At 51.9% G+C, this 23,937-nt stretch overlaps 2 protein-coding genes across 10 annotated transcripts in view; one reads left to right on the forward strand and one right to left on the reverse strand.

The window, feature by feature from the left end:
* Window positions 1-3,615: 3,615 nt before the first annotated feature.
* GINS2 (GINS complex subunit 2) lies at window positions 3,616-15,292 on the forward strand. 3 transcript variants are annotated; one of them, XR_014774294.1, is made up of 7 exons: window positions 3,616-3,819; window positions 3,900-4,014; window positions 7,621-7,720; window positions 11,737-11,863; window positions 12,149-12,347; window positions 13,327-13,429; window positions 14,698-15,292. XR_014774294.1 is itself a non-coding variant. In XM_084756176.1 (5 exons), the coding sequence occupies exons 1-5, from the start codon at window positions 3,730-3,732 to the stop codon at window positions 12,272-12,274; spliced, it is 558 nt and encodes a 185-aa protein (XP_084612302.1). In that variant the 5' UTR covers window positions 3,616-3,729; the 3' UTR covers window positions 12,275-12,721. The 3 variants fall into 3 exon arrangements, 1 of the variants encoding a protein (XP_084612302.1); XR_014774293.1 differs by having other exon boundaries at window positions 13,327-15,292; XM_084756176.1 differs by lacking the exons at window positions 13,327-13,429; window positions 14,698-15,292 and having other exon boundaries at window positions 12,149-12,721.
* Window positions 14,670-23,937, reverse strand: part of GSE1 (Gse1 coiled-coil protein) — a 345,746-nt gene continuing 336,478 nt past the window's right edge. For 6 of the 7 annotated variants that reach the window (XM_084756157.1, XM_084756159.1, XM_084756160.1 and 3 more), the window contains 8 exons: window positions 22,465-23,072; window positions 21,211-21,323; window positions 20,744-21,014; window positions 19,479-19,592; window positions 18,469-18,840; window positions 17,241-17,519; window positions 15,905-16,008; window positions 14,670-15,514 (listed from right to left, as the gene is read on the reverse strand). In XM_084756157.1, coding sequence (XP_084612283.1) covers window positions 15,380-15,514; window positions 15,905-16,008; window positions 17,241-17,519; window positions 18,469-18,840; window positions 19,479-19,592; window positions 20,744-21,014; window positions 21,211-21,323; window positions 22,465-23,072 — 1,996 coding nt within the window. In that variant the 3' untranslated portion in view covers window positions 14,670-15,379. The remainder of the gene's footprint in view (window positions 15,515-15,904; window positions 16,009-17,240; window positions 17,520-18,468; window positions 18,841-19,478; window positions 19,593-20,743; window positions 21,015-21,210; window positions 21,324-22,464; window positions 23,073-23,937) is intronic. The other variant, XM_084756158.1, reaches the window with a different exon arrangement.

A 23,937-nucleotide genomic window follows, 5' to 3' on the forward strand; every position in this document is an offset into this window, starting at 1 on the left:
TCAAGGCTACACAAAGAAATTCTGTCTCAAAAAAAACCCACAAAAAAAAAACAAGCGGGCACTCGTGCACACCCACATACACATACATACACACGCATATGCACACACACACAAAACTGCATTTTTTTTTCAAGACAGGGTTTCTCTGTGTAGCCTTGGCTGTCCTGGACTCACTTTGTAGACCAGGCTGGCCTCAAACTCACAGTGATCCACCTGCCTCTACCTCCCGAGTGCTGGGATTAAAGGCGTGCGCCACCACCACCTGGCACAAAACTGCATTTTGAGTATGTGCAACTCAGTGACTTCTAGTAAACATACAGACCTGTGTAACCATTACCACCAACCAATTCTAGACCATTCTATCCCAACCTCCAATAAAGACTGGGTGCTGTTATCAGTCCTGTCTTTCCTGCCTCGCTCCTGACAGCTATGTGTGAACGGTTCTGTTGCTAGAGACCTGCCTGTTGTGGGTGTGTGCGTTGTGGAAGGGAATCACGCTAAACAGACTTCTGTGTCTGGCTGCTGCTACTTTTGTGATTTTATTTTCTGTGTATGAGTGTTTTGCCTGCACATATGTCAGTGCACCACATGTGTGCCTGGTGCCCATGGAGGCTAGAAACCTGATGGCTGTCAATCACCGTGTGGATGCTGGAATCGAACCCAGGTCCTCTGGAAGAGTACATCCACTGAGCCATCTCTCTAGTCCTGTGTTTGGATTTTTTTTTTTCACTCAACATCTCAAGTTTTAGGTTTCTTTGTTTTTGTTTGTTTGTGTGTGTGTGTGCACTCATGTGCACTCACATGCATGGCACACATGTTTGTATGTGTACAGGTGCATATAAACATGCATGCATGTAAAGACCAAAGAACAACTCAGATATCACTCCTCAAATCTTGTCCACATTGTTTGCTTTTGAGGGAGGCCTCTCATTGACCTGGGTTTTGTCTCAAGTATAGTATAGGCTGCCAGTTTAGTGAGAAACAGGGAATCCACTGGTTCTCTGCCTTGTGATTTCAAGGATGTACCAACATATTTGGCTTTTGTTGTTGTTGCTTGAGGCAAGGTCTCATTATGTACCTATGGCTATCTTGGAACTCACTATGTAGACCAGGCTGGCCTTGAACTCACAGCGATCCACTTGCCTCTGCTTCCCGAGTGCTTGGGTTAAAGGAATAGCTACCTGCCTTCCTGGCCCTCATGACTGTAACCACTTTGTCAATGGAGCTATCTCTTTTGCCTCGCATCATGGAGGCTATTTAGTTTTTAGTTTTTAAAAATTGATTTGTGTTTTTCATGGGTGTTTTGCCTGCGTGTATGTCTGTCCATCACTTGCATGCCTGCTTCCCACAGGGAACAGACAGTTGTGAGTCACGTGGCTCCCAGGAATCAAATCAGGGTCATTACCAAAACAAATGCCCTAAACCTCTGAGCCATCTCCTCAGCCCCTGGTTTAGAAATTTGTTTTTGTAGGATCTCATGGTGTATCCCTGGCTGGCCTCAAACTCATAGAGATCTGCTGCCTCTGCCTTCCCAGCCCTAGGATTACCAAAGGTGTGCACCACTATGCCAGGCTTGTTTTGTTTTTTTGATACAGGGTTTTACTACATAGCCCAGGCTGGCCTGTGACTTGCTATGTAGCCTAGGAGGCTCACAATCCTTCTGCCTTGGCCCCCAGTTTGCTGGGATTGCAGCATCATGTTTGGGGGGTTTATCTGCACCCTAGTGTGTAGCAGCTGCTTTGGGCTGAGTATCACCCTTGATGTGGGTTAGCACCCTTTCTCCCTCTGTGTATCTGCTGCCAGAAGTCAGTCACGCCTGCGTTTTGGGTGTTAGGAAACTCACCGTCATAGAGAGACACGCTGAAGCATCCTGGTAGCGCATTGGTAGCGCATAGGGCGCACGCACTCTCCTCCGTCAGATGCCCAGTGGCCACTCAGCAGCGCTGCCCCCATCCTCAGATCTAGCTGTCATCCTGTCCAGCTCCTGAAGCCTTTTCTCTGCACTAGTTTCTTTTAGCCTTTGCTCTTTTAGAGACTGTGCAAACCAGGAAGTGAAGCGCAGCCAACTTGGGAACACAAATATTTGCCAGTCAAGAAAACACTCCCCTGTCAATCAAACCCCAGACAAGCTGGCACACATACTCCGCAGGAGTGGGAGGCAGCTTCTGTTTTGGCATGGTCCAGGTGGCTGATGGCTTCTCTTCTTCTGAATGTATCCCAAGCTTTTTTCCCCCCATCCTCAAAAGCAGACGAGGAACCCAGGCTCAGAGTGGCCAGTGACCTTTACCTTGTTTCTTTTGACACTATCGTATGCATTCATAACCTCGTGAAAGGGACAGAGGGTGTGTGCAAGGGACAATTTCCAACACAGATAAGCAGCAGACAGGCTTTCAGGCCATGGGGTGGGTGGAGCTTGAGAACGGCTTTATTATAGCTTTCCAGGGTCCCTGCAGGGAGCAGGGTACAGCTCAGCCAGGGACCATTGCTGAGATGGAGCAAATTTTCTGCCTCACTACAGAAAACCCAGACTGCACATCCTTTATGCTGTGTGTGTGTGTGTGTGTGTGTGTGTGTGTGTGTGTGTGTGTAGCAAATGCTGCATGGCTCAAGCTAACCCCAACTGGAGACCCTTTAATCTTCCATCTCATGAATATTGAGATTATATCTTACCTCAGGGCCTAACGGTGAGGGTTTCAAACTTGGATCCAGCCCTCTTGCCCTCACCAGTTGTAGACCAACTTCTCCCAGTGCCCTGGTCTGCTGGTACCCTACCAGAGCCACCGGCTTATAGGGCTCATTATAGCTCAGTTGTTCTCACTAGACCCCTGACTCAAAATTGCTCTAAGGGGCCATATTAATACGGAGACTTCCAGGGCCTTGAGAGCTGTTGGCTCATGTCCCTGAATGCTGGGATTACAGGCCTGCGCCACTGTACCGGGCTTGTGTTTAGGATTTTTGAAGATCGGGGTTCAATCTTTACAATCGCAATAAAAACAAAGATAACACGTGGGGGAACTTGTCCCTGGGAGGTGTCAACTGACATTTGGTTTGCCAAAGCTCTGTCTGGGCTCTGTCTCGAAGAAGCTGAACGAAACAGATAAGAGGTGCATTTTCATTGCTTTTTAAGCCACGTACAGAAAGGGCAAAGACTGTAAAATGAAAGGGGAGCCCCTTCCCTCATGATGGCGTCTGTCATCTTTGTCCCAAGGCCCGGAGCTGAGTTTCGGATGAATGTGTTTATTCCTGGATCGGCGCTTAGCCCCATACCTCTACCCTCCCGGAGTAAAGGCAGGCAAGAGAGTGAACCTGGCGGGGATGCAAAGGAGGTAGTAGCCGCGTGTGCACAGCCTCCCGCAGGCGAGCCGGGAAAGGGGCGGGCGCAGGAGGGGCGGAGGCGGAAGGAATGGAGGGCGGGGCAAGAGGCGTGCCGTTGTGCAGGGCCGGAGGCCAATGAAGAAAAGGGACGGACCAGAGGCGGGGCCTGGAGAAAGTCAAGACACAACAGGGGCGGGGCCGGCGCGCCCCCTCTCTCTGACTGACCAATCCGCGAGCTCGTACCAGCTGTGAATTCCTCCTGGCTGCGAAGAATGCAACGTTGCTATAGGACCGCTGCAGGCCGTCTTCCGGTCGGGGAGCGGGCTCCCGCGAGGTGGCGGGAAAGAAGCGGCCGAGACGCAACCTCTGAGATCCCGAGGGCGACTACAGGCGTGGAACTCTTACTCTCCATTCATGGACGCGGCCGAGGTGGAGTTTTTGGCCGAGAAGGAGCTGGTGACCATCATTCCGAACTTCAGTCTGGACAAGATCTACCTGATTGGGGTGAGGCAGGGGCGGGACGGGGCTGCGGCCGCGGGGTCATGGACCGGTCACAGCTCCTTTCCACTGTGTTGTCTTTGCAGGGAGACCTCGGGCCCTTCAACCCTGGCTTACCCGTGGACGTACCCCTGTGGCTGGCCATTAACCTGAAACAGAGACAGAAGTGCCGTCTGCTACCTCCAGAGTGGATGGATGTGGGTGAGCATTCCTGGGTGGGCGGGCTTGTATCTGGGCATGACTCCTACCCCGGATCCGGGTTCCCGGACTTGGTGGCTGTTCCAGTGGCTGATTGGTGCCTGGTACTTTAGTCCTATTTGTATTTTAGATATTTAACCACGGTTGTTCTCTGACTTTCCCTGTGTGCTTGAGTACACACACTAGTGATACGTTTCAGTTTAAAAATGAAGAATCCCAGTATTCAGGAGGCAGAGACAGGAGGATCTCTGAGTTAGAGGCCAGCCTGGTCTACAGAGGGAGTGCCGGGACAGATAGACAGGGCTACACAGAGAAACCCTGTCTTGAAAAACAAAAACAAAAGCAGAGATGCAGCCTTAAACAAGCATTATTGTTTTTCCTAATGTTTTTGTTTGTTTGCTTTATTGAGTATCAGCTAATGAAAATCCTGGTATAAAGGCCGTGAAAACAGCACATCTCTGTGCTGGTTTTGTCAAATTGACACAAACTCAACTCAGCTGGGAGGAGGGAGCCTCAATTGAGAAATCGCCTCAGTAGGCTGGCCTCCATGTCTGTTGGGGGCATTTCCCTGGCTAATGATTGCTGTGGCAGAGCTACGGGTGGTGCCTCCCTGCTACCCTTCCACAGGTGGCGAGGAGTTGTATAAAAAGACAGGCAAGCCAGTAAGTAGCCTTATTCCTGCTTGAGCTCCTGTCCTCATGTCCATCAACGATGGACACTTATCGGGCCAGATAAGCCCTTTCCTCCCCAAGCTGGGGTCATGGTCACAGGAACAGAAAAGCAAACTAGGGCAGTCGTCCTACAGTGGAATACTATTCAGAAGGAATAGGCTTCTGATACATATGCTGCAAGGTGGATGAACCTCGAAAATAACCTTTAAAAAGTCAGGCACAAAAGACTGTAGAGACTGTCTGGTTCTGTTTATGTGGCTGGTCAGAAGTTGGCAGACCCATCACACAGAATTAGTGGCTTGGGAAGTAACTGAGGGCTTATGTTTTTAGGAGGGAAGAGGACGATGAAAATCTGAAATTGAACGGATCATTCCATAACTCTGTTAAAAGCCCTTTGTGTGTGGTTTTAGTCAGAAGTGCATGTGGTAGATTAAAGATGATAGAAAAAAATGAAAGAAGATGATCATGTATGTATCATGTATCAGGGGAGACAGGCTTTACCTTTGCAGTTTCTCTTTCTGTCTGTCTGTCTGTCTGTCTGTCTGTCTGTCTGTCTGTCTGTCTATCTGTCTATCTGTCTGTCTCTGTCTCGGGTCTATGCATTATGTAAAGTTTGGAAATCCTGTGTGAACTTGGCTGGAGTCACCTGAGAGACTTAGAAGCAAAGGCTCGGTTGTAGCTAATTTTGTTGTCAGCTTGACCCCAGGGCAACAGAAACCCTCAGCTGAGAAACCACCTCCATTAGATCAGCTGCTGGGCAGCTTTGTGGAGCATTATCTTGATTGCTAAGTGGTGTATGTAGGAGAATCCAGCCCACCGTGGGTGGTGCCACCCGAGAGGCTGGAGAGATACATGGCTCAGAGAGGTTAAGCACTGGCTGTTCTTCCAAAGGTCCTGAGTTCAATTCCCAGCAACCACTGGTAGCTCACAACCATCTGTAATGAGATCTGGTGCTCTCTTCTGGTTTGCAGGCATACATGCAGACAGAACACCGTTTACATAATAAATAAATCTAAAAGATACAAAAAAGGAAAAAAGAAAACCAAGCAAGCCACTAAACAGCCTTCCCTGAGATTCCTGCTTGAACCCCTGCTCTGACTTGCTCAGTATGGACTTTTTTGTTTGTTTGTTTGGTTTGGTTTGGTTTTTCAAGACAGGGTTTCCCTGTGTAGCCCTGGCTGCCCTAGACTCACTTTGTAGACCAGGCTAGCCTTGAACTCACAGTGATCCTCCTGCCTCTGCCTCCCGAGTGCTGGGATTAAAGGCATGTGCCACCACGCCCGGCCCCAGTGATGGACTTTGATCACTAAGCCAAATAAGCCTTTTCCTTCCCAGATTATATTTTGGTCACAGTGTTCCTTGTGGCAGAGGAAAGCAAACTAGGCCAGTCTATTTAAGTCACACTCACACTAGAGAGATGTGCTTGAACTTGAACCGAACTTGAACCTTGTGTTCCCTGTTTAAAGGGGTGGATGACTCTAATAATCCTGAACCTGGGGACCCAGTTCCTGTGCCTTGAGGAGCCTCTTTAGCCCTGCCAGGCCTAAATCCATTAGACCCATTATCAGCTTCAGCTGGCCCAGGGCCAAGGTGAGAGAGAGGAGTGTGTTGTGTTCTGTGCTTCTGCCACCCGGTGAGGAGCAGTCAGGCAGTGCTGGTGCTGAAAGCCAGTCTGGGAGGCCTGGCTGGCTGGGCCTTCATGTCCAGAGGATGGTGTCTTCTCTGGCTTGCCTTGTGAATGTGTGGTTTGCAGTTGGTCCTGTGACCACCAGGTCATCACCTTGTTCTCCTTCCTAGGTGTCCCCTTACATGAGTAGCCTCCATCTGCTCACCTGTCCTGAGGGTGGGTGGGTATTTGGGTTACTTTCTATTTTTAGATATTGATTTTTATTTTATATGTATGAGTGTTTTGTGTGCGTGTGTGTACCTTCAGAGGCCAGCAGGGGCCCATCTGACCCCCTGGAAGTGGGTTACATACAGGTGCTTGTGAGCTGCTGCTTGAGTGCTGGGATCCAAACCCAGGCCTTCTGTAAGAGCAGCGAGTACCCTCTTAACTGCCGGGCCCAGCCCCTCCACTTTCCAGTTTTAAAACTCATTACTGTGTTTGTGCATCTGCACATGTGCCATGGTGCACGTAAGAGCAGAGACAACTTGCTGATGAGCCTGTTGTGTCCTTCCACTGTGTCTACCTTCATCAGGCTTGGTGACACGTGTCTTTATCTACGGAGCCATTTCTTCAGTCCCCAGGTTATTCCCATTTTTTTAAACTACTTTGAATAAGACTCTTCTTGTCTGAGTCTTTGTGTAGTTAGGTGTTTCTGTGGTTTGTTGAGGCAGGGTCTCGTGTAGCCCAGGCTGCTGCTGCTTGCTATGGAGCTGAGGATGGGCTTGAACCGCTGACCCTTCTGCCTTCATCTCCCTGTGGCTGTGTTACAGGTGCCTGTGCTATGGCACTCTCGTTTCTTAGGTAAAAGACACCAGTACCTGGTCAAATTGTAAGATTAAAAACGTTTTCTCAGGGCTGCAGAGATGGCTCAGAGGTTAGGAGCACAGACTGCTTTTCCAGAGGTCCTGAGTTCAATTCCCAGCAACCACATGGTGGCTCACAACCCTCTATAATGTGATCTGATGCCCTCTTCTGGCCTGCAGGTGCACATGCAGGCAGAGCACTGTATGCATAATAATAAATAAATCTTAAAAACAAACAAACAGACAAAAACGTTTTCTCATCCCTGAGTAGTGGTGCATACCTTTAATCCCAGTACTCTGGAGGCAGAAGCAGGTGGATTTCTGAGTTCGAGGCCAGCCTAGCTTACAGAGCAAGTGCCAAGACAGTCAGGGATACACCGAGAAGTCCTGTCATGAAAAACCAAACCTAACAAGAAGTGTTTTCTCTTCACTGTGGTGAGGGTGAAACATACTGACCTCTGTGTTTCAGAGAAATTGGAACAGATGCGAGACCAGGAGCGGAAGGAGGAGACATTCACCCCAGTGCCCAGCCCGCACTACATGGAGGTCACCAAGCTCTTGCTGAACCAGTGAGTCAGCGCGTGAGACAGGGCGCGCCCTGTGGACTCCTTCCCTACCCCTTCCCATGTGCGCCCAGCCCCCGGGTTCTCATGAAGGTGACCTGGACGCGTCTCCATGCAGATGCCTAGGCTGTCTGTTCTCGTCTGTTCCTTCTCTCCCCGCCCTGGATTCTTATACTTGAGGCCTGTCACTTGTCACTGGGTCTCAGTGTGGCCACTGACAACCCAGCAGCCTTTGCTCTACGTGCACGTGCTTCATTTCACCCAACTTTGCCCCAAAGTGTGTGGATCTGGGTTCCCTGTGTCTGTCACAGCGGTGGCCAGGCTGCCCCGTGAGGTCCTGTCGGCAGCCCCTTAGCCTTTCCAGCCTGAGTCTCAAGTCAGGGTGCTCCCAGCTGTCACAACTGGGGTGCTTCTGCCCCCCTCTTTCACAGCTCTCCTTTGCCCCGAGTCTGTAGGTTTATGATCCCAGTGGTCTGTCTACTGCAGAACAGGCTTGTTTGTTTGTTATTGATTTATATATCGCTGTAGTGCCTACACTAGTCACGAGCTCCGGGCTTTAGTGGTCCTCCTGCCCTGGACCTCCTGGCCTACTAGTGTTTGCAGAGCTCTGCTCTGGCACTTGCCACAGTGCAGTTTTGTGCTCTTCCATCTGGCTGTGCCATTATGCACCTATCCTAGATGGGCAGGGACCGTCTCCACACAGGCCTCACACAGGTCTGTTGAATGGAAGCGGGAGGCGCTCAGACCTAACTTACTGAGCATCCAGCTGGACACTGCACCTCTCTGCTGGTTCAGGAGCAGAGCTGGCATCGAAGCCAGAGAGATGCTGTCTGCTTGGAGCAGCGGGACAGTAGTAGGGAGAGCTGGGAAGCTGTAGGTCTCCCTTCCTCCAAGGATATGCTTACTGCTCTCAGCATGGCCACATGGGCCTGAGGGCCCATCTGGGTAGGGAACAATGTGACCCTGTGAACTGGTCATTAGACTGCTGCACAAGGCCTGGTGGGGCCAGAGAAGGCATTTGAGGAGCACAAGATTGAGCAGAAGAGCACAACATGCTGAGGAGCGGGGGAGGGGGGGTGAGGTTTGGGGGGGAAGCGCAGCAGTAGGGCACTCTGTGAGGTACTGTGGCGCTCTGTGCTTGAGGGGGTGAGGATCGAGGTGTGCACGCAATGGGCCATGGAGGCATGGGTTCTGTGGTGATGGGAGGGAAGGCCCAGGGAGCTGGTGTCCTCAGGGGTCTGAGAGGGGTGGGGGTGGGGCTGGGAAAGGAGAGGACCCAGATGCATGACTAAGAACCAGGCTGGTGCTACTGGCATAGGGCGAGGCCTGTCTTTCCTGATGTTCTGTGTATTATGCACTCTATCAAGAGCTGTGTTGTTGTCAGGTGTGGTAGCACTGGACTGGGGTCAGGGGTAGGGACAGATGGATCCCCAAGATCCAGTTTGCTCTACTTTAGGAGTTCCAAGCCACCCAGGGCTATACAGTAAGACCCTGTCTTTTAAACAACAACAAAACCCAAAATTATTTATTTGGCTGAGGAACCCAGTTAAAATATGTTTAGTGTGGTGTGGGGGTGGGGGGGTGGGGGTGCAAGTCTTTAATCTCAGCATGGGCAAAGGCAGGGGAATCTCTGAGTTTGAGGCCAGCCTGATATACAGTATGAGTTCCAGGACAGCCAGGGGCACACAGAGGAACCCTCTGGAAAAGTAGATGGATAGATGGATGGGTGGGTGGATAGATGGATGGATGGATGGATGGGTGGGTGGGTGGGTGGGTGGGTGGATAGATGGATGGATGGATGGATGGGTGGGTGGGTGGGTGGGTAGATGGATAGATGGATGGATGGATGGGTGGGTGGATGGATGGATGGATGGGTGGGTGGATGGATGGATGGGTGGGTGGGTGGGTAGATGGATAGATGGATGGATGGATGGATGGGTGGATGGATGGATGGGTGGGTGGGTGGGTAGATGGATGGATGGATAGATGGATGAAAACTTTAAAAAACATTTATTTTGGGGGCACATGCACTGCCATGACATGCATATGGAGGGCAGAGGGTAACTTTCAGGAGATTCTCTCCTATCATGGGGTTCCAGAGATTGGCTTCAGGCTGTCAGTGTTAGCCACAGACACTTTCCCATGCTGACGAGCTCGCTGGTCCAGGGACCCAGTTTTTCTTGGTTCTGTAGTTCACTTGATGAGTTCTGGAGTTCTTGGTTCTTTTTCCTCTGCTCAGAGCATAAGGTCTCAGTGCTCGTGCTCACTGTTCAGTTCGCGGCACACGTTCTCTCACAGCCCTGCCAAGCACTCCTGAGCTGACGGGCACAGGAGGCCCTGGCTCAGCCCAGGGTACCTAGTGACTGATGGGCTGCACGAGGCCGCCTCCGCCTTGTGTGAACTTCTTCCTTCAAAAAGATTGGCTTCAAAGATGCCATGAAGGAAAGCTATTGCTAACTGCTGACCTTGCACTCTGTGGACGCGGGGCTGCTCTGAGACTTTGCTCTGCTTTGCAGTTTTGTAACCTGTCTCCCCACAGTGGCAGCCCTGGCTCTCAGCTTTTTGTGAGACTAGAGACACTAGAAACACCACTTAAAGGGCTCAGCACAGAGTTTGCCCTCTTCTTCCTGGTGGGGTGGGTAGTAAGCCTATGTCACCTGTGAAAACCAGGGATCTGCTGACCTGAACCAGCCTCAGGACCAACCTGAGATAGTTACACAGCACAGGATGTTGTTACCCTGAAGAGAGTGTCCTACCTGCCCAGTTTTCCAGTATTCTAAGGATATATTTTTCATTTTAATTACATGTGTGTTTGTGTCTGTGTGGTATGTACATGTAAGTGAAGTGCCCAAGGAGACAAAAAAAAAAAAAAGAATATTGGATCTCCTGGAGCTGGAATTACAGGCGGTTGTAAACTACCCCATGTAGGTTTCTGGGAACTAATTGGGTCTTTTGCAAGAGCGGTATGTGCTCTCAACTGCTGAGATGGCTCTAGCCCCTCCAATGTGCTATTAGATTAATTTTTATTATTTGTGTCTGTCACTATATGCATGTGAGTGCAGGTAGGTGCCCTCGGAGGCCAGAGGTATGAGAGTCCCTTATTGCAGGGGCTATAGGTGGTTTTGAACCTGGCATGGGTACTAGGAATAAAGTTGTGTCCTCTGCAAGGGCAGTGCGTGCTGACCACTGAGCCATCTCTCTAGACTGTGTTGTTGATAAGAAGTTATATTGTACTCCACATCCAGGTGGTCTCCTGTCTCAGCCTCCCGAGTTCTGGCGTTATGGTCGCCATTCCTGGCTTTCAGTATTTCACTTTGTCAGATCTGTCACTAGCCACGGACAGTGAACATGAGTGAAAACACCTGGGTGCCAAGCTTACCTGCCAATCCTAATCCCCAAGGAAAGAACAGAGAGCCCCAGTACTCTCTCAAGTCTGTGCAAGGCTTCTTCTTCTCTTTCCTCTCTCCCCTGCTTCAAACAGGGTATCCCAGCCCTGGTTTGTTTGTTTTTTTTGGGGGGGGGGTGTCTCAAGACAGGGTTTCTCTGTGTAGACTTGGCTGTCCCGGACTTGTTTTTTGTAGACCAGGCCAGCCTCGAACTCACAGCGATCTGCCTGCCTCTGCCTCCCGAGTGCTGGGATTAAAGTCGTGCGCCACAGCGCCCGGCTTCCCAGCCTTGAACTTCTGATTCTTGTGCTGCTGCCTTCTGAGTACTAAGGTTACAGTCATATGCTACCAAACCTGGCTCAAGCTTTTTTTTTTTCCAAGCTTTGTTTTTAAAGATTTGTTTCTGTGCATGTGTGGCTGTGGCTGTGAGTGTCTGCCACACTTGTTCAGGGACCCACAGAGGCCGGGATACATGAATCCCCTTGGTATAAGCAATTGTGAACTGCCTGATGGGATGCTGGCAGTGGAACTGCTGTCCTCGGGAGAAGCAGCCAGCATAACTGCTCAGTTGTCCGCCGTGCCCCCGCTGTGTAAGCTGACCGAGTGCCTCTGTTTCGCCTCTGCCCGTATCTTTAGTGCTTCTGACAACATTCCCAAAGCAGACACCATCCGGACACTGATCAAAGATCTATGGGACACACGCATGGCCAAGCTCCGCGTGTCTGCTGACAGCTTCGTGCGACAGCAGGAGGCACATGCCAAGGTAGGCATGGCTCTCCTGTCCCCACCTGGTACCAGTGGGTACTGTGAGCCAGTGTGAATGCTCCAGGGAGTCAACAGGGCATCCTTGCTTGTTTAACTGTAAACAGATTTGACTGTGCTTATGGGGACTTGGGATATATATATATATTGATAGAGCGCTTGCCTGGTGTCCACAGGGTACTAGACCTCCTCCTCAGCACCCAGGAACAAGTAACTCGTCTGTTCAGTGGAGTTTAGCTTTTTCTTAAGGTCACAACTTCCTCTACTCACTTGCTTTTTGTTTCAGCTGGATAACTTGACCTTGATGGAGATCAACACCAGCGGGGCCTTCCTCACCCAGGCACTCAATCACATGTACAAACTCCGTACCAACCTGCAGCCCTCTGACAGCACTCAGTCTCAGGACTTCTAGCCTTGGGTATGCAAACCTTTGCTGTCCGCGGGCGTCCCAAGCTCCGGATGTAATAGGCACTCTGCTCTGGAAGGTGCGATGGTGGGGCATGGAACAGAGGTGGTGAGTGTGCTGCTCACCCCAGCCATGCTGCAAGTCCTACTTCATCGAATGCAGACGCCGCCAGCTGTTCTCTTAGCGCACATTTCTCTAACAGCCATGGACTCCTGCATGCCATGCACAGGGAGTGTTTGGGCCTGCTCAGTTCAGCTCTGTCTTCAAGCTTGATTTGTGGAAAGCACTTGTGGCTCGGTGGGGTGGTGGTGCTAATATAAAAGATTTTCTCTTAAAATGATTTAGGAAGATTTTATTTTTGGGATGTTGTCAGAAATTACAGCAATATATTCATAAATACCTAATTACTACATTCAACAAATAATATTACAATACAGTTAATTCAAACAAGTACACTTAGAACGGGTTTAATTTCACAGCATCTAAACTGCCCCCAGCATGACCAAGGCACCTGTCCTCCCCCTGCTTGGGCCTGGGTCCACTGCCCAGCAGTGAGGCATAGGGCACACACAAGTACAAAGCCAGTGAGATGCCTCCTCGGGTCAAGGGAGCCTCTAGGGTTGACATTAAGCACTGGATCAGACAGTGGGGACAGGCTACGGCAAGTAGTGAAGTCAAAGCTTTGCGGACTCGAAAGAGCACAGACTGCTGCTAAGTGGCTCACGCACACCTCAGAGGTGCTGAGCCTGCTGTGCGGGCATCTCCATGCTGGGTCCTGGGCATCTGAGGGCAGGGGTGGGAGGCAACTAGTTTGCAATTCAGCTTAACTGGTTGAGACTTGGCAGTGCTGTGAGCATGGCTGTAGCTCCCCACTGTTAGGGCAGGGCTCCTGGTAATTTTCTGGACACCCTAGTGGTACAGTCTGGTGTGATGGTGCTATTCAGGGTTTTAAGATTACCATGTACTGTAGTGTCGACAGCCTTCTTTAGCCACTCATCTGGGATGATGGCAGATCTTATCAGGTGGGCTCTAACTATATGAAACAAATGTTTTTAAAGATCTGGCTAAGCATGGAGCCATGGAGCCATGGGATCAAACACCCAGACGGTCCATCACAAGCTTGACTTCCCAGCCAGGACAGATGGCAGCGGTCACCTGGAGGTGGAGTGGGAAGACGTGGTCAAGGACTGGGATTCTCACATACATGCCAATTTTATAGTCCATCCTAGAGCAGATCTGTAGCGGAGAAAGGCTGGAGATATTCAGGGACTGTGTGGTACCTGGCGGAGAGGTGGTGGTGGTGGTACTAGTACTGTTTGTTCTTTTTAAGCTTCATCTGTCTCTGGGATGGGAAAACCATGCGTGGTCTGAGTGGCACACTCACCTGCCACTTCACTGGCTTGTACCTGGCCCTGATTGTCACTTTACTTATGAGCATGGGGGTACTCCTATCTCCACAGGCGGGGACCCTAGGTTTGGAGCTGGAAGCTCCAGGGCGTTTAGAAGAGACATAGGCAGTGCTAGGTCAGTGACCCAGCTTGTGCCCTAGGCTGGGGCATACTCAGCCAGGGGACTCCTGTGAGATGAGAAGGGACTCTTAAGTCTTTAGTTACCGGGCCTAGCTTTCCCCAAAGCCATCACCAAGGTTAGCAAGTTTCCAGGCATCAGTGTGGAGTTGGCCCAGTACAGGAACATGCCAGCAGCATTTAACTGGCTAATGCTTTGACCCCCTGGCATGCGCCACCACCTCCAACTGGGATGCGCTGACTGCTCACAACCCTGGTGGCACTTTCTTGTTTCTGAGTTTGCTGACTCTTGGCAGTCAGACAAAACCACCTGGGGTTAGGGGAGATGGGACTGCCAGCAAGGTGCTCTACAGCCACTGAGCCTAGTGGCCAAGGATAGGCTTGGCCTCCTCCCCACCCTGATGGAGTGACAGCCACAGTTCTGGCAGGAAGAGGTTCTCTTTCAAGGTGTCAGCCCTGGCTGAGGAATTGGAACTGGGAAAGATCTTTCTGAGCTTTCTGCCACAGCTGTTGCCTGTCACAGCTCAGCTCCCATAGCTTTGCCTCAAGTGCCTGCGGCACATGGGCATGAGTGCCCGGACAGCAGACAGGCCCCCGGCGCCCCTCAGCCCTGCCGTGTGGGGCGCTGCACAGGCGAGCTCTTCTATTTCCTAAAACTTCAGCATTTTAATATCCTGACCAGCAGCAGTACAAACACTAAAAGCAAGGGTATGTTGTGTGTGTGTGTGTGTGTGTGTTTTTAAACCAGAAAAAAACAAAAACAAAAGAACAAAGGAAAGCTCCAAACAGGAAGAACAAACATAATTCCCCAAACCACATAGTAAAAATGGCAGGCTTTTTATAACAATAATTAAAGTAATAAAAACATACAAAACTTTTGTTTTTTTTTTAATATATACACAGTACAGGGCTGAAGCACCTTTGACTTTTCTCTCAAAACGTACATTTGTATGAAAACGCCACACATGGTGGTAGCAATCCAGTGGGTGGGCTATCTGTGGACAGCTCCATGCATCTTCCCAAGGAGAACAAGGTACCTTTGGGTGTGGGTTTGCCTCTTTTCCTAAGAGCTGTTCCAGGGTGAAGCCGTAACTAGCTTGTGTGCTCCTAGGACCGGTGGCTTTGATGATGGCACAAGAAGGTGACTGGACTGATTGTGAGCCCTTTGCTTGTACGCACCCAGCCTTCATAGCTCGTCAGTCTCCTGGGAGGAAGAGGTCAACTCCAGGGCCGCAGCAAGAGCAAGCTGGGCTCCTGTGGCACAGCAACACCAGAAACAACCAGCTGGCTCTCCCTCAGCCACATGCATGGTGGGCATCAGTGTTGGAGGAAAAAGAACGGCGTGGGGGAAGAAGAGATAAAACCGCCATCAGAAAGAGAAACAGTGTCTCAGCTGAGACAGGTGACTTGGTTACATTGGAGTCAAGGTGACAATCTTCTCTGGAGCCTGGAATCCTTTGCTTCATGCATGGCACGATCTCAATTTGTAAGCTTCAAACCTCCCAGTGAAAAATATTAAATATTCAAGGTAATAAAATAGATAATATTTCTATACTATAGGTTCAGCCTGGTGCAAGGGAAACCGTCACCTCGGATATCCCTTAAAGTAGCCCCGAGGCCAGTGCACAGCGGGCAAGGCAAGGCACTTCCGTAAGTGGTCCAGCTCCGCCTGGAGCCTCTCCCGCTCCGAGACCATCTTCTGTTTCTGACTCCGAAGCTCCTGGGGAGAAGACACAGGTCAGATCCATCTGCACATAGACCAGTGTGAGTGGTCCCTGGAGACTGCGACAACATTTCCCCAGCAGCATGTGTTCCTTAAGAACCGTGTGTACGGCTGCCTCAGCCCAAACTGAATCCCGGGTCTGACAAGCCCTGTCCATCTCCTCCTGGGTGGGTGGGGACGCCTCTCTGCCACAAGAGTGTCTCTGCAGATAAAATCTCTTTATTTCTTAGACAGGCTCTCACTATGTGGCACAGGATGACCTCAACTCACAGATCTGTCTGCCTCCTGGGATTAAGGCATGTGCTACTGTGCCTGGCATTAAGTTTTGATTTCTGAGGCACAGGCTTCTCTCTGGGGGTGCCTGTAAGAAGCCCAGGCCTGACTCACCGCCATGCTGTGAGAGAGCTGTTCCGCAGTCAGGCTGAGGCTGTAGTTCTGCGCCTCCAGCCGCCGGCACTGTGTCTGTAGCACCTGCCGCTCCAGGTTTTGCTCTGAAAGACGAGAGGTAGCATACATCATCTTTGTATGGGGTCGTGTGTCTTCAACCATGCAGCGTGTTCTTAGCTGCACCCACCTCAGTGCAGTAGGGAAAATGTGGAGTCAAAAGCAAGTCTAGAGTTTGGGGAAATTATGATGAAGGTGGTGACAGCTAAGGTATTCGAGGAAGCCCAGAGTAATTACTGGATCTGTTTCACAAAGACACTATACCAGAGTGCTTCAGTTAAAGACAGGCGACCGCAATGGACTGGCATTACAAAGCTACAACAACTGACAGGAAAGCACTCACCTAAGATGGAAAGAAAATGGGCAGAAGAAAAGCTTAGGTTGCCTCAAGGTTCACAACGAAGACTAGAGCCTCACCATCGAAGCACCAGGTAATGCAATGACAGGGCAGAAATGCAGACCGGAGAAACCCTGTCCTTGCTGTCACCTTATGAGCCTCGTCAGGGGTTACAAGCATGTGGCAAAGCCCCAGCCCTAAAGAGAAAGCTGTGCTTGTGTACACCATGGGGACCGAGCTGCTAAATTTGAGGGGCTAGTTCTCCCAACCCCGCTAAGGACAAGGCAAAGTGAGCAGCTATGGGGTACTGCTGCCAGGCACAGGGAGGGGTCCTGGCAGCTTTCAAGAGACCCCCACCCACACCTAGGATGGGAGCATTTCCTTCCATCTCAACTCCAAGCCATTTGAAATGCTACTGGATCTGTTTCTGCATGCTCCAGCATAGAGACAGGTACAGGAACAGCGAGTGGATGGTAAATCCAATAAGCCCAAAATACTGGGGTGGGAGTGGGGGTGGGGGCCCTTCTGAGGAAAGGCAGAAGCTCAGGCGTTGCTCCAGCTCTCGCAGCTTGTGTGTTTGTGAGTTGGCTTTGTTTCAGAACTACCTTTTAAGAGGTTCAGAACATGCCTATGATCCCAGCACTCAGAAGGAGCCCCCACAAGTACAAAGCAAGCCTGGGCTACAGAGTGAGACACTGAATTCACATGCAGTATTTACAGCCTCATAATGTGCAAAAACAAAGACACAGTAACTGGTAGCACCAAAGAGTGCACTGGAGTCTGGATGCTGGGGTACAGAGCAGTGCCACCGCCTCCCTCCCAGACTTCGTAAAAGCAGCAGAGCAAGGGGTGTCAGGGTGTGTGACTTAGGCTGGTTTTGCACCAGGACTCAGGCAGCCCAGGGTGCATGGACCAGAATGGCTGATTACCCACAAGCCCTACCTTCTATGTGTTCCTGGTAAGCTTCAAAGATTGCCTCAATCCCTTGCCACTGGCGCCTGGGGGCTTCCTCAGCTTCCTCTTCACTATCGGCTTCATTGTCCTCCTCAGAGTCCTGGTCCACCTCTGGCAAAGGGGGGCCCTTTCTCCCAGCTGGGGGCTCCTGTTGTCCATTGTGCTGGGGCAAGGGGACCCGGCTGGAGGACTGCAGCTCAGGGATGTTGTAGTGGACGGACGTGTCGACCTTGTGGTTCTGCTCTGCCGAGAGCAAAGCCGAGCTCCCTGGGGAGGAGAAAAATGGGGATCTTGAGGAGCAGGGGCTCAACTGAGAGTCCCCCATGGGGACAAGTGTCAGAGTTCTTATCCCACAGGGCATGGTCAGAACTTTGTAAACACAGCCCCTTGATGAGGGCAGAAGTTCTCTGAATAGAGCCTGGGATTGTCCCCTCCAACACCAGCTCACCCCTGCTGGTGGCCTCACTTCAAAACTACTCAGGTGATGTGTCCCTTAGATGCCACTTGAAGAAGAGCCCCTTTACCCTAAGGAGCAGGCAACAGTCTGCCTCTGGCCAGAGCACATCTTCCTGGCAAACCCACAAACAAGCTAACACTTCTTTTCAGGAGCACTCCCTCACTGGCTAGGCCACATGAGGCTAGAGGCCAACACTGGGTGTTTTTCTCTATTGCACTGCTGTCTAGTTTAGTCTGGCTGGCCAGCAAGCTTCAGGGATATAGTCTCTCTCTTCCACCAGCCACCTTTGCTTTCTGGCCCCGAGCAGCAGTCAACTCTCACACTGAGCTCTGCCTTCATGGCTTAGTGTGCAGCCCTTAAATACGGACCGGGCATGCTGACCGAAGCATTCCTGCTGGGCTTCCACTTACTTCACCCAGGGAGCAGGGCAGGAAGACCAGCTGTCCCTACAGTCACTGGGCCCTGGGCAGTGAGTGGTGGGCACACAGTATCTTAGCAAAGAACCAGAAAGATCTCCAAGTGGGTTCTGTGAAGGCCACTGCTGGACTACATATGCACAGAGGACATGTGCCTTACTGAACTGTCATTTGCTAACCATGTCAGGTTGTGTGGTACATAGGTCCCACTACAAGTTTGGAAGAGGCTGAGGCCTGCCTCCCCCTTCCCCTTAAGTGCTTCACAGGTGTTAAGGTTTAAGAGAAACCATCACAACATAAGAACTACTTAACTACAGGTGACATGGGATGCATGGCCTGTTACCTTTATGCTTCTGCAGAGCCTTCTGTGTGGACTGCAGTACGGACTCATGGAACTGATGTGCAAACTCTTCTGCCACGAAGGGCTCCCAAGGCTTGCTCTTCCCGTTGATGCTGTGGGACAACGGCACAGGAATGTCCTTGGGTGCAGCGCCCCGGAGGTAATGGAGCATGCTCAGGCTCTTCTTGCCCCCAGGGGCCTCGCTCAGCCTGGCCTTCTCACCGCTGCTAGGAGTTGGCTCCTGGACTCTCAAGAGCTCCTGGGGCCGGAGCTGTTCCAGTCTCCCAGTCTCCGTGGCCTTTGGGACATCTGACAAGGGAGCAGGAACCCCGACAGGCTGATCCGTCTCTAGAGGAGTTGGCTGTGTGGCTGGTTCTTTGAGAAACAGAAAATGAGGGAAACAGTATGAGTTGTGGAAAACAGGCAGGTGGACCCTGCTGACCTCTAGAGTTTACATTTGCAGAAAGACCCAGTGTGTGCACCCTTATTAACATTGTGCGCGAGGCTAGAGTCTGAAGAGGAGCATGTTAGCGGCAAGTCCAACCATGAACAGTTCCCAAGGGACAGGTCAGGAGAGAGAGCAGGAAGCGCTGAGAAGGTGGGAGTAACTTCATCCGAGTTAGGGAGAACAGCTGAAAAGACGAGTTAGCAAGAGTCTGGACCCCAAGCATTCAGCTTTCTTCGACTGGAGAGCAGCAGAGCAGCAGTGAGGTAGGTGTAGGTGCTGGAGACAGCTTCGGGCCCATCCGAGGATGACGGCTGCAGCCTGCAGCTGATGGGCGGCTCCGCGGAAGTCAGAGCCCTCCCCCTGGACTTCTTGCCCACCTTCTACCTTGCACTGTGTCCTAAGGCCCTGCTCAATCAGGATGGTGGTGGACCACACAAGAGGGATGGAGAGAGGGAAGCCCTGCTTCCAGAAGGTCAGTTTCACCATCAAGACGAGACTCTGAGTGCCACCTCTAACCCTGTGGCCCAAGCTATAAGATGCTGGTGGGCGAGTGTCCTTCCCTTACCACACAGGGAGATGGTAGGACTGTCCCTCGCAGAGCTTGTCACTGGGTCTGTCACTGATGCGGACAGTGCCCTCTGCTTCATGGCACGGAGCATTTCAACAAGCCTCTCTTTGTCTGTGAGGAAAGCAGTCCCAGGTTAGCAGCACTTCTGAGAGGGGAAGAGAGGCAGGGTCTAGCCACCGTGACTGGTAAGTACAGGCCCTTCACACCAAGAGGCACCAAAAGCAGGCACCATGGCAGCTGTGCAGACAGGCAGAAGCAGGTGACAGCAGCCGACTCTACTTTCCCTGAGTGGCTCACACAGTCCAGACAGCCACATCTGTAGTCATGAGCAGTGGCTGCCCGGGGGTTTCCATGGAGACTTCCTCCTCAGCAGGTACTCTGATTTGAAGACCAGGGATGGCCCCAACACAAGGGAGGGAGCATGTCCCCTGCCCAGGGTCACAGCCATTTCTCTCGAAGGCATGAAGACCCTACAGTGTTTCACACCGCAGATCCCCGCTTCAGTGATTCTTCCTGCCAACTCTGACACTTAAGAGGCTCCAGTGCTGGTGAGGTCCTTTAGACACGAAGCCAGGTGGAAAAGTTGGGCTTGCAAACAACTAGGCACGTAGCCAGCGGTTTGTGCTGGCAGTCAGCCTGTCACTAACCTTCGCCGGTAAAGTGAGGCCTCCATCATGTTTGTTAAAATGGAAAAAGAACCTGCCACCTCCAATGAAGAAGCATGTCAAACCAACTGGAGGCCTGGAGGCACTGCTTTCCTGAGACTTTCCCAGAAGAGGCCAGTGCCCTTAAGGGGCCCGAGGCACACAGGAGCATGGCTGTGGCCGTGCCGTGTCTTCTACCCAAGTCTCTTCTCCAGCATGGCCCTAGGGTACCAGACTGATCTCGAAGCATCTTTCTGGGTAAGTTGTGTGCTTGCTGTGTTGGCATCTACAGGCCACACCCACGTGGTTTGCTCTCCAGGCCTCCCAGCATCAAAACCAGTGCTCAGTAGAGATCACTGGTGACCCAAAGGGGAAGGGACCGTGGTATGCAGACCTGAACCCCAGGGAAAACTCCCCAAAGCGCTGTTCAAAGAGGTGCCTGACCAAGTGCAAGAGGATGGTGAGGGACCCGACAGGCATCAGCTTTCACATCCAAATAGGATATGTGTGTGACAGAAACACCATGGGATGGGCCTCCCAGAATAGAGGCCACTCTGGAGCCCACGCTACCCAGGAGCCCCCCCTGCCTGGAGTGTGAGGGCCCAACCAAGACCTTACCTTTCCTCTTCTCTGCGCTGATGTGCGTCAGGTTGAAGAAGGTCAGGAACTTCTTCTTCTCCTCAAAATTAGGACTATTGTTCATCTCGTCGGGGCTGTAGCGGGTGGACAGAGCCAGGCTGGGGGAAGGTGTCTGCCGCTTGCTCTGAATGGTGGGCGGCGACGGGCTTCTCTCCCTCAGCATCCGCCTCCGCTTCCGGCGCTTCTGTGCTACCAGCTCGTCCTTCTGCTGTTGGGTGGTCAAGCCGAAGAGCTGCAGGAACTCTAGCTTCTAGATTGGGAAAGAGAACAAACAAGTGTGAAGCCACTGGCATGCCTTCAGTACCCCCTCAGGGTCTGACTTGGAGGTGGGCCACAGAGAGGCAGAGGTAATGGCCTGTGGGGTTTGGAAGCCAAAGGGGCAGGCCTGAAGTGGGGATCAACAACCCAGCCAGCCCAGAGCATGCCACAGTTGAGGTTCTTGTTACCTCAGAGGACGTATCCAGTTTGAGGGGTGGCTGCTCAGCCACGCAGCGGAGGTGTGCCCTGACCTCTTCTTCATCGCTCTCATCGTAAGAGTCATCAAGGTCATAGTAGTACCCTGGTGGCAGAAATGGGTGCAGTGAGCCAGGCTCAGAACCCAGGATGCTCCGTGGACACGTGCACCTGGGGGCATGTGAGTGAGACCACTGGGCTAGGCCTGCTGGCTCCTGTGGGAACCCTTGGTTAAGAGGGCCTATTTTCTTCCAGTTGGCCTGGTCACCTGCAGCAGGCTGGGATGGCAAATACCCAGCTTCCTTGAGATCACAGAGAATCCAGGATGTTCCACTTTCGACCTAGGGAGCATCCCTGATAAAGGCCCAATGTCCATGACTTTGTGAACATGCTGCCCTTGTGAGCCTCATGGGATGAGCCCCTATTCTTTTTCAAGGTGAACTGATAGCACCCCAGAGAACGGCCTATTTGATCCCCAGCTAAGAGGAGCTAGGTGCAATACCAGACAGGCCAACCAATTCCAGAGGCGACAGGACTAGCCTGGGACAGTCACCCTCCATGGGTATTGTGCTGTGTCTGCAGCCCCTCGGGGAGCTGCTGCCTCCATTTTTGGAGCAGGAACAGAAAAGAGATGCCTAACTCCATGCTTGGTCAGGGCCAATGCCAGCTGCTGTCCCTTATTCCCTAGTGCATGGGCCGGCAACTGTTGCCAGCCCATATATGAAGCCCTGCTGGGTTGTGCCTCTGTTGGTGTCATACTGTTAGGATTTAAAGACTAGCCAGCTAGCTTCCCCCATCACTTGTCAGTAACACGCGTCTGCAGTCTACAGCACCATCTTGGCAGACGAGGCCATGACTTGCCATTTTGGGGCCCTGTAGGTATCAGATTAAAAAGTCTGATTAAAAACCACACCAGAGGGCTGGAGAGCCAGCTCAGTGGTTAAAAGCCCTGGCTGCTCTTCAAGAAGACCCAGGTTCAATTCCCAGCAACCACATGGCAACTCACAACTCTCTGTAACTCTTGTTCTAGAGGACCATGACACCATCACTGAGAGAGAAATGCAGTGAAGGCACCATAAAATAAAAATAAATTCATAAAAAAAACCCCAAAACAAACAAACAAAAAACCCAAAAACCTGCACTGGAAGCTAGAGTGGGGAAAGAAGTGTAAGCAGCTGGCACTGGGGTCTCCTGTCCTGATGAACCCCCATTCCCAGGCAAGTTGGGACCCATGCAGGAGGCCAGACCTTTCTCCTGAGCCTCGCGCCGCCTGCGCTCCTCCAGGTCCAGCTTGCTGACCAGTTTCCGGCGTTGCTGAAGAATCTCATCATAGATGTATGCTGGGTCGGGGGCCCTTGGTGTGCTGTGGCAGTAGGGCGAGCCTGGCTTCAGGGGCCCAGTGAGCTCCCCGAAGGGGGTTGCCTGGGAAAGAGAGGGCCGCTGCTGGCCCAAGATGGTCTGTGTTGACTTCTCAAGTTCAGCGAGGAAAGGCCCAGGTCCATGGGGAAAGTTCTGAGGCTCCAGACTTCCTGCCTCCCGTGGTGGCGGCTGGTATTTGTCCAGTGGTGTGGCCTCACGTTTCCGGGGCTCCTCTGTCTTCTCCGTGCAGTAGACACGCTCCACTTTCACCAGTGGCACGGCAGCCTGGCGGCTCGGCTCAAACGCGGTGGAGTGGCTGTGCAGGGAGTGGCCTTCAGCTCGCCTGGTCTCCAGTGCATTGTCCATCAGAGCCACTGGGTTCCAGAGGGCTGTGGGCACGGTGTGGTGCTGGGGCTTGGGCGAGATGAGGGGTGGTGGCCCACCAAAGTGCTGTGGAGGTTCACGGTTGCCCTGGTCATGACGGTTTGGTCCTGGCCTAGAAAGAACATACTGAGCTATCAGTTAGGGGAGCCGACCTGCCTCCCAGCCTCCCACAGAATGCCCAGGGTGTTTGATGGGCTCACGCCACACTGCCTGTGAGTGTGGGCTCCTATGACAAGAGGCCTTTGTCCTGCCTGCCCCAGGAGACACATTTCTTCCTGAAGGTGAGGCTCTCCTACCAAAGCCCTTCTATAAGCCTTGGGTGTCCATCTAGCCCAGGACTTCCACAGGATGGTGGGTGTGCTGCTGCCCCCCTGTGGTTCCTGTCAGAACTGCAGCAGCTCTGCCTGAAGGACCTTGCAGCTTGCCTCAACAGGTGTGCAAAAGCTTTCTCCAACCACACACTCTCTTGTGCAGTCTGCCCAGGACCTTCACCCTTCACCACCCCAACCATGCCATCCTCCGGGCCCAGTAGGAGCTGCATCTGCGAGCTGCTCTTTGCAGGAGGCAAAATACAGAGAACTGTGAGCAAGGGACCCCACACTGATTGATGCATCTACAACGAAACCCCCACACCCAGGGAACACTGTGGGAAAAGAGGGTAGAAGACTCAACACCCAAGCACCAGGACGACTCTGTTAGGCAGTGCGATCTATCTAGACACAACAGGAAGCTGCTGTCACCTAAGCACGTCTTGTATATTGACAACACTAGCTGACATGGCAACCTGGGCGCTCTCAAGGCTCTACCACATAGGAAGAGCTACAGACAATCAAAAGGCTGATGCAGGAGGGAGAAACCTCCAAGGACAAGCAAACTAATAAGTTACCCCAGTCCCAAGTGGTTAGCCCTACACATATGTACGTAAGAGCAACACTAAATGGGCTCAGTAGGCTGTACAGGTGGTATTTATGTATGTT

Source organism: Acomys minous, assembly GCF_964271855.1.
Source record: "Acomys minous genome assembly, chromosome: 14".
NCBI classification, from domain to species: Eukaryota; Metazoa; Chordata; class Mammalia; order Rodentia; family Muridae; genus Acomys; species Acomys minous.